A 12,130-nucleotide genomic window follows, 5' to 3' on the forward strand; every position below is an offset into this window, starting at 1 on the left:
ACCAAGTCAACAGGGACATCAAACCACCATACTGTATAGAGTTACCAGGACAACAGGGACTTCAAACCACCATACTGTATAGAGTTACCAAGTCAACAGGGACATCAAACCACCATACTGTATAGAGTTACCAAGTCAACAGGGACTTCAAACCACCATACTGTATAGAGTTTCCAGGACAAGAGGAAAGGTCGGCTGCGGTCAGAAGAGCTATAGAACCTTTTGATAATTGACTCTCTGTGTGAGAATGAAGCCACCACCTCTCCAAGAGCTTTTCCTGGTCGCTTTCATTGTGAAGGCCGGAGAGAGCAGGGAGAGAGAGCAGGGAGAGAGAGCAGGGAGGGAGGGAGGGAGGGAGGAATGTTTGGCCTGATCTTCAGGAAACAACACTTGACAACCACAGCTGCACTCACAGTCAGGGAACCGGAGTTCCGCCACAGTCTGAATGGTGAGGAGCTGGCAGAGATATGCTGCTTTTACTTCTTCAGGATCGAAAGCTGAGAGAGAGACTGCATGTGAAACCAACACCCTCTCTCTTATTCCCTCTCAACTCTTTCATCTCTGAGACTCGAATCTCTCTCTCTCTCTTTCTCTCTTCATCTCTCTCTCTCTCTTTCCTCTTTCTCTTTCTCTCTTTTGCTCTCTCTCTCCTTCTGTAAATGTTGAGTAAACAGTCCTCTTTTTGTGACTGCATGATGGGAAGTACCCTGTGCCCCAGTCCCCAACTTCGTCATGGAATGCTGCTTCCCAGCTCTCCTTCACCATGGTAACTGGGAATGTGTTTCTGTGGTGAGCTGAGGAATATTTGAAAGTTGATCCAAATATAATTGAAACACAACAGCTCACTCTGTTTGAATGTTTTGTTCAGTTAGTGTCTTTTCCATAACAGTTGTTCTGAAACGGAGGTTTGTAACCTAATGGTAACAACCAAACGTTCCAGCTCCTCTGATGTGATGTAGAACGTAATACAAAACGCCACTGTGTGTAATCCCAATGTTAGAGACCAGAGGGCCCTGGGTAGCAGGCAGAGTGGAGAGGTAGAGGTCAGGAAACAATTCCAGCCCTCCTTTCTCTTTCTATCTATCTATCCCGTCTGTCTGAGTGGCCCTTCACATCCCTGCTTAGTCACATTGTCTCTGTTTAGACTAGTGGGACACCCAAGGTGTGTGTCTCTCTTTCAGAGCCATTTTTTAGTGGAGAATTGAGGCTCTGTTGTCGTAGCAGAAGGGAACAGAGACGCTGTGAGCAACAAGATAATTTGAGTATAGCTCAGTATACTAAATGCAATCGTTCTCTGACACGTTGGATTGATGATCCTGAGATCGTCACTGCCAAAGCTTCTGCACAGCATGCTTTGATATACTGTATTTGTCACGGCTCCATATATAGATATATCCCCTCTGTAAATTGTATATCCTCCCTGTAAATCAGCTTTACTCTAGACTTTTCTGTTAACTTACTATTTATATAGTATATGTTGTATGCTGACAAAGTTCTGTGTTCCAGTCCTCATCTACGTACCACCTAGAAGCTGACGAAGTTCTGTGTTCCAGTCCTCATCTACGGACCACCTAGAAGCTGACGAAGTTCTAGTCCTAATCTACGGACCACCTAGAAGCTGACGAAGTTCTGTGTTCCAGTCCTAATCTACGGACCACCTAGAAGCTGACGAAGTTCTAGTCCTAATCTACGGACCACCTAGAAAACGACGATGTTCTAGTCCTCATCTACGTACCACCTAGAAACCAACGATGTTCTAGTCCTCATCTACGGACCACCTAGAAACTGACGAAGTTCTGCGTTCCAGTCCTCATCTACGGACCACCTAGAAGCTGACAATGTTCCAGTCCTCATCTATGGACCACCTAGAAACCGACGATGTTCCAGTCCTCATCTACGGACCACCTAGAAACTGACGATGTTCCAGTCCTCATTTACGGACCACGTAGAAAACGACGATGTTCCAGTCCTCATCTACGGACCACCTAGAAGCTGACGATGTTCTGTGTTCCAGTCCTCATCTACGGACCACCTAGAAGCTGACGATGTTCTGTGTTCCAGTCCTAATCTACGGACCACCTAGAAGCTGACGAAGTTCTGTGTTCCAGTCCTCATCTACGGACCACCTAGAAGCTGACGAAGTTCTGCGTTCCAGTCCTCATTTACGGACCACCTAGAAGCTGACGATGTTCCAGTCCTCATCTATGGACCACCTAGAAACCGACGATGTTCCAGTCCTCATCTACGGACCACCTAGAAACTGACGATGTTCCAGTCCTCATTTACGGACCACGTAGAAAACGACGATGTTCCAGTCCTCATCTACGGACCACCTAGAAGCTGACGATGTTCTGTGTTCCAGTCCTCATCTACGGACCACCTAGAAGCTGACGATGTTCTGTGTTCAAGTCCTCATCTACGGACCACCTAGAAACCGACGATGTTCCAGTCCTCATCTATGGACCACCTAGAAGCTGACGATGTTCTGTGTTCCAGTCCTCATCTACGGACCACCTAGAAACCGACGCTGTTCCAGTCCTCATCTAGGGACCACCTAGAAACCGACGATGTTCTGTGTTCCAGTCCTCATCTACGGACCACCTAGGCGCTGACGAAGTTCTGTGTTCCAGTCCTCATCTACGGACCACCTAGAAACCGACGATGTTCCAGTCCTCATCTACAGACCACCTAGAAACCGACGATGTTCCAGTCCTCATCTATGAACCACCTAGAAACCGACGATGTTCCAGTCCTCATCTACGGACCACCTAGAAACCGACGATGTTCCAGTCCTCATCTACGGCCCACCTAGAAGCTGACGATGTTCTGTTTTCTAGTCCTCATCTATGGACCCAATAGAACTCGACAATGTTCTATCTATGTTCCAGTCCTCATCTACGGCCCACCTAGAAGCTGACGATGTTCTGTTTTCTAGTCCTCATCTATGGACCCAATAGAACTCGACAATGTTCTATCTATGTTCCAGTCCTCATCTACGGCCCACCTAGAAGCTGACGATGTTCTGTTTTCTAGTCCTCATCTATGGACCCAATAGAACTCGACAATGTTCTATCTATGTTTTAGTCCTCATCTACGGAACACCTAGAAGCTGACGATGTTCTACGCCTCATCTACGGAACACCTAGAAGCTGACGATGTTCTACGCCTCATCTACGGACCACCTAGAAGCTGACGATGTTCTACGCCTCATCTACGGAACACCTAGAAGCTGACGATGTTCTACGCCTCATCTACGGAACACCTAGAAGCTGAAGATGTTCTACGCCTCATCTACGGACCACCTAGAAGCTGACAATGTTCTGTGTTCTTGCCCTCATCTATGAACCACCTAGAAGCTGACAATGTTCTTGTCCTCATCTACGGACCACCTAGAAATAACTGCGAGAAACCGGTAAATTATAATAAATGATTTACATCAACAGCATGACGTTAAATGTTGAATTATATATGTAATGTCTGAATCTGTATTCTCTGCTCTGGAATTGTTTTTGTGACAGGTACATTTGCTGCAGCGTGGCCTATGCTACATTAATATTAGGACTGAATGCAGGTCTAATTTATTCCTACACATCCCAAATTGGCTTTCAACGTTAACCTTATTTTTTTATTGTAAAGAGGATTTTTTTTTTAAATGGCGGCTGCAGAGTTTTAGAAGAAAAAAAAAGAGCAGAGATGTTCTGCTACTTCTGGTATACACACACAGAACAGAGATGTTCTACTACTTCTGGTATACACACAGAACAGAGATGTTCTGCTACTTCTGGTATACACACAGAACAGAGATGTTCTGCTACTTCTGGTATACACACAGAACAGAGATGTTCTGCTACTTCTGGTATACACACAGAACAGAGATGTTCTGCTACTTCTGGTATACACACAGAACAGAGATGTTCTGCTACTTCTGGTATACACACAGAACAGAGATGTTCTGCTACTTCTGGTATACACACAGAACAGAGATGTTCTGCTACTTCTGGTATACACACAGAACAGAGATGTTCTGCTACTTCTGGTATACACACAGAACAGAGATGTTCTGCTACTTCTGGTATACACACACAGAACAGAGATGTTCTGCTACTTCTGGTATACACACACAGAACAGAGATGTTCTGCTACTTCTGGTATACACACACAGAACAGAGATGTTCCAATCCCTTTTTAAAGGAAAAAGGAAAAAGTTTCTTCCAGTTCGAGGTGAGTGATCGCTGTTCTGACGTCCAGAAGCTCTTTTCGGTCATAAGAGACAGTAGCAGCAACATTATATATATATATTATATATGGAGAACTACAAGAAGGAAGAAGTGGGAGTTTGTACTATTTTAATTAGGGCGGATTAAGTTAGTTTCACTATTACTTTATTATTATTTATTATATTATTTTATTACTTATTTACTTACTTCTGTGGGTTATTATTTATTTTTTAAACCGTCCAGTTGGTGGCGGCAATAAACCTTTTGGGGTGTTGTCCGCCATAAAACCCACAGAAGAAGAAGAAGACCATGTGACTTTAACCAACAATTCTGTTTGGGTGATTTCCCAGCTGTCTGTCACAGTCTTCTGGTTTCAACCAGTGTGCCTGAATGCACATTTTGACTCGGACCCTTCCCAATCCAGGTCAGTGTTTTTTAGTTGCAAGGAAGAAGAAGATGTAAGTTCTATCTAGCTTTTTGGCAAGTTGGGTGTGTTTATTTTAGGAAGATTATGCGTTGTGGGGTTTATTATCGGGTGGGTAAATGCTACGTAATGATGATCGACTGCAAACTGTTACTTTTAGGCTGAATGTACTGTGGCAAACCTCTTCAAGGTTAGGAGCGTTTGTCACAAATTAAGTGGGAAACTGTCACCAAATCACCCAAGAATGAGAGTTCTTTCGAACAGGACAGTACCTGTGTGTTTGTTTCTCCGTCCTGGTCCACCCAGGCCGTAGGCGAGGTCAAGGATAGCAGGGTTCGGTACGCGAATCGGGTTCTCGGTAGGTCCAGGTCCAAACGCCAACAGGTAAGTCCAAAACAATCCAGCTCATACACGGTAAATCCAGCCAATCTCTATTGTCTCTTTCTCTATTGTTCATAGATCCTTCCAGCACTCTCTCTCCCTCTTGTTGGTTTTTCTTGGCCCTTTATCTGTGGGTCGGCTCCACCTTCTGAGGGTTCCCCTTGCTTCTGGGACATGTAGTTTTGGCGGTCGGCCATTGTGTGATCTGTAGTTCTGACAGGGGTGGCCATTTTAGTGATCGGGCAGAGCCCGTTTATTAGTTCTGCTCTCACATATCTGCCATTTATCACTCGACCCCCTTCTTTGCCACAGTACAGATTATGTACATTTTAGATACTACATGTGCATGTTGATTATAATAGTGCCTGTATTGCATTGAATGCCCAGTAGATGTTATTGTTTAGAGACTGTTAATTGCTGTAGCCTGTACAGTATGTGCATGTTACCACTGTTCTTTCATAGTTTGCGCTACTGTTAAGCCGTGGCGAGATTCTAGAAGTTTTCAGAGACTGTCCTCAGTTCTCATGCATGCACAGTAAAATTTATGACTCTGTTGCACCAGACACAGATCAGATAAGACCTACACTAGGCCAGAAAAAAGCCAATAAAACTAGCCTGTAAAACAAATTACTTCTCTCTCTCTCTGGGCGATATGTTTACAGTGCATTCGGAAAGTATTCAGACCCCTTGACTTTTCCCACATTCTGTTATGTTACAGCCTAATTCTAAAATTGATTTCCCCCTCATCAATCTGTACACAATACCCCATAATGACATCACAATACCCCATAATGACATCACAATACCCCATAATGACATCACAATACCCCATAATGACATCACAATACTCCATAATGACAAAGCAAAAACTGTTTTTTATAGACATTTTAGCAAATGTATAAAAATGTAAAAGACTGAAATATGACATTTACATCAGTATTCAGACCCTTTACTCAGTATTTGTTGAAGCACTTTAGGCAGCGATTACACCCTGATCATCGTTCCAGATCTTTCCACAACCACTCAGTGTGAAAGGGAAACTGGTCTGGTCATAAAACAGGCCTATCTGATTACTTCTAATCACAAGTAGCCTCTACAGCTGTCTGTCCCTGAGCTCACTGAGATGGGAAACTGAGGGCCCAGAATATTTTATACAATGTTGCATTTGTATGTTGTATTTATTACATTTTCCGAGGTCTCTCTTTGTGGCACCTGACCACACTACTGAACAGTAGTCCAGGTGCGACAAAACTAGAGCCTGTAGGACCTGCCTTGTTGATAGTGCTGTTAAGAATGCAGAGCAACACTTTTTTTAATGTATAGACTTCTGCTGTTGTATCAACATGTTTTGACCATGACAGTTTACAGGGTTACTCCAAGCAGTTTAGTCACCTAAACTTGTTACATTTTCACATGATTTATTCCAAGATTTAGTTGAGGTTTATGGTTTTAGTGAATGTTTTGTCCCAAATACAATGCTTTTAGTTGTAGAAAATATTTAGGGCTAACTTAATCCTTGCCACCCATTCTGAAACTAAACTGCAGCTCTTTGTTAGGTTTTGCAGTCATTTCAGTCGCTGTAGTAGCTGAAATGTATAGTGTTGAGTCATCATAGACACTCTGGCTTTACTCAATGCCAGTGGCATGTCGTTAGTAAAACATTTTAAAAAGTAAGGGACCTAAACAGCTGCCCTGGGGAATTCCCGATTCTACCTGGATTTTGTGTGAGAGGCTTCCATTAAAGAACACCCTCTGTTGTGTTAGACAGGTAACTCTTTATCCACAATATAGGGTGTAAAGCCATAAAACATGTTTTTCATAGTCAACAGACTATGGTCGATTTAATGTCAAAAGCCGCACTGAAGTATGACAAAACAGCCTCCATAATCTTTTTATAATCAATTTCTCTCAGCCGATCATCAGTCATTTGTGTAAGTGCCATACATGTTGATCATTGTAAGACAGCCATTTATGTCTTTCGGATCCATTCAGATCAAGCATTCAGATCCCTTCACATTTTCCAAATTTTGTTATGTTAAAACCTTATTCTAAAATTGATTAAATTGTTATTTTCCTCGTAAATCTACACACAATACCCCATAATGACAAAGCAAAAACAGGTTTAGACATCTTTGGAAATGTATTCAAAATAAAAAACTGATATCACATTTACATCAGACCCTTTACTCAGTATTTTTTTTTAAGCACCTTTGGCAGCGATTACAGCCTTGAGTCTTCTTGGGTATGACACTATAAGCTTGGCACACCTGTATTTGGGGAGTTTATCCCATTCTTCTCTGCAGATCCTCTCCAGCTCTATCAGGTTGGATGGGGAGCGTTGCTGCACAGCTATTTTCAGGTCTCTCCAGAGATGTTTGATCGGGTTCAAGTCCAGGCTCTGGCTGGGCCACTCAAGGACATTCAGAGACTTGTTCCGATACCACTCCTGCGTTGTTTTGTCTCTACCACTCTACCATATTGGCCTGATTGGTGGAGTGCTGCAGAGATGGTTGTCCATCTGGAATTTTCTCCCATCTCCACAGAGGAACTCTGGAGCTCTGTCAGAGTAACCATGGGGCTCTTGGTCACCTCCCTGACCAAAGCCCTTCTCCCCCGATTGCTAAGTTTTGCCGGGTGGCCAGCTCTAGGGAGAGTCTTGGTGGTTCCAAACATCTTCCATTTAAGAATGATGGAGGCCACTGTGTTCTTGGGGACCTTCAATGCTGCAGAATTGTTTTGGTACCCTTCCCCAGATCTGTGCCTCGGCACAATCCTGTCTTGGCGCTCTACAGACAATTCCTTAGACCTCATGGTTTGGTTTTTGCTCTGACATGCACTGTCAACTGTGGGACCTTATATAGACAGGTGTGTGTCTTTCCAAATCATGTCCAATCAACTGAATTTAACACAGGTGGACTCCAATCAAGTTGTCGAAACATCTCAAGGATGATCAATGGAAACAGGACGCACCTGAGCAAAAATGTTGAGTCTTATAGCAAAAGGGTCTGAATACTTATGTAAATAAGTTATTTCTGTTTTTTCTAAAAACCTGTTTTCGTTTTGTCATTATGGGGTATTGTGATGTGATTATGGGGTATTGTGATGTGATTATGGGGTATTGTGATGTCATTATGGGGTATTGTGATGTGATTATGGGGTATTGTGATGTCATTATGGGGTATTGTGTGTAGATTGATGAGGAAAACATTATATTTAATGCATTTTAGAATAAGGCTGTAACATAAGAAAATGTGGAGAAAGGGAAGGGGTCTGAATACCTTCCGAATAAAGATTCCATTAAAATACCCTCCCTTTGGAACCCTAGACAGGAACCATGTGGAATTGTCAGTCGAAATATGTCTGCATCTTCCTCCTGCTGGCTCTGTCAGGCCTCTTCTTCCTGTTCCGTAACATCAACATTCTGGAGGTGAGGACCTTGCTTCTATCACTATCTACCTGCATCAGCCTACACACCTCTCCCCTTTAGTGACCTCTAATCTCCTCCATAGTGGAAGCTCAACAGTACATTGGACCTAAGCAGCATCCACTCAGAGGGCTCTCCTCCTTGCCTCGATCGCAAGCTGAGCTTCTTCTGTAGCCACCTGGTCCAGGAGCCCTCTACCCAGGAGGCTCTGGAAGATTGTTCCCTCCTGGAGTCCATCGCCGGGCCAGAGCCTCTGCCCGTGACGACACCCCTGGACCAGACCAGTGACCCTGCACACAGTCTGTTTGCAATCCTTCCAGCAGGGGGAGGGAGAGAGAGGCACGTCGGGGACCAGCTAGAGGCTCTGGTCCTTATGAACGATTTCCAGGGGCGTCCCAAGAGCCGTGGCGGGGACTTCCTGCTGGCCCGGCTGCACACCCCAGAGTTGGGTGCGGGCGTTGCAGGACAGGTACTAGACCACTTGAATGGGACCTACTCTGCTATTTTTCCGTTACTCTGGGAAGGGTCTGTATGGGTGGAGGTGACACTGGTCCATCCTAGCGAGGCAGTTTCTCTTCTACGACGCTTACAAGAGGAACGGCTAAACTGGGTGCCTTCCAAGAGCCTGTTCCGTTCTGGATTATTGTCTGAGACCACCGAGTGTAACCTGTGTCTGCCGAACAACCAGCAGCCACTGTGCGATTACACAGACCCCCGTTCGGGGGAACCTTGGTTCTGCTACAAGCCCAAGCAGCTGGCTTGTGACACGCGGATCAACCACTTCAAGGCAGACTCCCAGACATATCTGCAACATCTGACCAGCAAAGAAGCGCTGTTCTTCCAGAGGTTAGTAGGAGGTAAAACATAATGTGTGTGTGAATAAGGACTCGATTCAATCCGCAAGGCTGAAGTTCAGCGTTGTAGCACGATTTGACATTGAAAGGCAATGTTACCGCGGTAGCGAAGACTGCATTCACGGCCAATATGTCGGCTCAGTGGGAAATGACCTTTTAATTTCACAGTGATGAACTTGGCTGATTGAATCGAGTCCAAAGTGCACTGTCTGTTTCATCTTGCTGCTATGCAGTATTTATGCTCTCCCCCCCCCCCCCCTTCCCCCCCAGATTATACAGTGGTTCAGGTGAATGGTATTGCTTGCTACAGTTTTTTTTCTAATCACGTAAAATTATTAAAACTTTTTTTTTTTAGTGGCATCAACATCAACGTGCATATTCATGCAACGGGGTCTGACAGTGTCACTGTGCTGCCAAAGGAGAATGGTGGGAATTTTGCTAAAATTATTGCAGAGTGTGAAGAAAAAATGTGATTGTATCTGTAAAGTGATGGTAGCTTTGTGCATCACGGCAACTTCTGCATTTCAGACAAACCAGATGAGGAAAGCAGCAGTGTGGCGGCAGCACCTATCAGGACCCCTCCCCTCCCCTCCAGGACCCCTCCCTCTGGGTATTACTACCAAGGGTCATGGCGGGCGCTGGATGGTGTCGTAATACGCCAGTTTAACGACCCCGCTGCCGTTATTCAGTGTCTGAAGGGCAAGCAGGTGTACATGTACGGAGACTCCACCGTTAGACAGTACTATGACTACCTCACCAGCTTTGTGCCAGGTGAGTGTTGTTTGCCAAACCTATTACATCTTACACCCGACTGTGTCTCAGGTGGTAAAAATGATCTCTCTTTCTCTCAACATTCATCTCTCTCTTTCTCACAGAGCTGAAGAAGTTCAACCTTAGAAGTCATGTGAGAGCGGGGCCATTCATGGCAGTGAACATACCCAACAACATCCTGTTGAAGTACCGCTGCCACGGCCCCCCCATATTCTGGCCCCCTCTCAGTGTCAGTCAGCTGCACTATGTAGCTAATGAGCTGGACGGCCTGGCCGGGGGTTCAGACACTGTTGTCGTCATCAGCGTTTCGACCCATTTCAGCTTTTTCCCTCTGCAGGCCTACATTCGCCGACTGCGACGTATTCGAAGGGCGGTGGTACGCCTTCTGAACCGAGCTCCGGGGACCGTAGTAGTTGTGCGCTCTGCCAACCTGGACCAAAGGAAGGACAACTTCATCAACAGTGACTGGATCTTGACCCAGCTGTACAGGTTGCTCAAGGTCATGTTCAGGGGTCTGGATGTGATGCTGCTGGATGCCTGGGAGATGACCCTTGCCCACCACCTCCCCCATGATCTTCACCCAGCCCCCCCCATCATCAAGAATATGATAAACACAATCCTCTCTGGTGTCTGCCCCCTATCATCAAGAACATGATATAAATATTGAATAATGTAGTAACCAACAAAGTGTCCTTCTTCTTAGTTGTCCGTGTCTCTTTGATGACTTGTCATGTAGTCTGGAGCAGAAGGTTCCCTTCGTTCTGGAAGGTTCTGGTCCTTAAACGTTTTTGTATTTCTTCTTCCTGAAAAGTCTGACGAGACAAAATAAAGTTTGGGCTGTTTTTACTTGATTCTTTGAATGCCTTGAGTGTTTTTAAACTGTGCGGGTCTGACCACAAGGGTTAATGGCATCACAAAACAATCAACCATATGACATTAGTTTTCCATATCTCCCCACTGACCATTCCCATTTACGTTCTTTATGTTAGAATTATTGTTCCATTATCCACTTTTTTGGACGTTAGAGTCTTTGGGCGGGCAAAAGTCTCTGGAGACAAAGGGACAGTCCTTTAGCCAACACTGGAGGGTAGAGAGAGTACTCCTAATTTACTGCTTAATTTACGACCGGGTGTGGGGGTGTCAAAACCGGCCCAGTGCCCTCCTCCCCCCTTGCAGGGGGGAGAGGGTCTGGTTATTATCAGCTATTGTCAAGCTGATCTGACCCATTGTGATCCTCATAGGACAACCATGACACTTGTTAAAGGTACATTTGTGGAATTTCTTTCCTTCTAAATGCGTTTGAGCCAATCAGTTGTTTTGTGACAAGGTAGGTGTGGTATACAGAAGATAGCCATATTATGGCAAGAACAGCTCAAATGAGCAAAGAGAAACGATAGTCCAGAATGACTTTAAGTCATGAAGGTCAATCAATCCGGAAAATGTCAAGAACTTTAAAAGTTTCTTTAAAGTGCAGTCACAAAAACCATCAAGCGCTATGATGAAACTGGCTCTCATGAGGACCGCCACAGGAAAGAAAAACCCAGAGTTGCCTCTGCTGCAGAGGATAAGTTCATTAAAGTTAACTGCACCTCAGATTGCAGCCCAAATAAATGCATCGCAGAGTTCAAGTAACAGACACATCTCAACATCAACTGTTCAGATGAGACTGTGTGAATCAGGCCTTCACGGTCGAATTGCTGCAAAGAAACCACTACTAAAGATCACCAATAAGAAGAAGAGACTTGCTTGGGCCAAGAAACGCAACCAATGAACATTAGACTGGTGGAAATCTGTCCTTTGGTCTGATAAGTCCAAATTTGAGATTTTTGGTTCCAACCGCCGTGTCTTTGTGAGATGCAGAGTAGGTGAACTGATGTTCTCCGCATGTGTGGTTCCCACCGTGAAGCATGGAGGAGGAGGTGTGATGGTGCTTTGCTGTTGACATTGTCTGTGATTTATTTAGAATTCAAGGCACACTTAACCAGCATGGTTACCACAGCATTCTGCAGCGATACGCCATCCCATCTGGCTTGTGCTTAGTGGGACTATCATTTGTTTT

At 44.8% G+C, this 12,130-nt stretch overlaps 1 protein-coding gene across 3 annotated transcripts; it reads left to right on the plus strand.

The window, feature by feature from the left end:
* The first annotated feature begins 4,539 nt into the window (after window positions 1-4,539).
* LOC149984213 (NXPE family member 3-like) lies at window positions 4,540-10,922 on the plus strand. Of its 3 annotated transcripts, none has more exons than XM_090230614.1 (7): window positions 4,540-4,641; window positions 4,948-5,025; window positions 8,348-8,449; window positions 8,532-9,292; window positions 9,656-9,726; window positions 9,829-10,071; window positions 10,176-10,922. In XM_090230614.1, the coding sequence occupies exons 3-7, from the start codon at window positions 8,357-8,359 to the stop codon at window positions 10,724-10,726; spliced, it is 1,719 nt and encodes a 572-aa protein (XP_090086740.1). In that variant the 5' UTR covers window positions 4,540-4,641; window positions 4,948-5,025; window positions 8,348-8,356; the 3' UTR covers window positions 10,727-10,922. The 3 variants fall into 3 exon arrangements, with proteins under 3 accessions (XP_090086740.1, XP_090086741.1, XP_090086742.1); XM_090230615.1 differs by having other exon boundaries at window positions 4,577-4,641; window positions 4,906-5,025; XM_090230616.1 differs by having other exon boundaries at window positions 4,578-4,675.
* Window positions 10,923-12,130: the final 1,208 nt, after the last annotated feature.

The sequence above is a fragment of the Oncorhynchus mykiss genome, chromosome 3 (assembly GCF_057628025.1).
Source record: "Oncorhynchus mykiss isolate SJ-2025 chromosome 3, ASM5762802v1, whole genome shotgun sequence".
Taxonomy (NCBI): domain Eukaryota; kingdom Metazoa; phylum Chordata; class Actinopteri; order Salmoniformes; family Salmonidae; genus Oncorhynchus; species Oncorhynchus mykiss.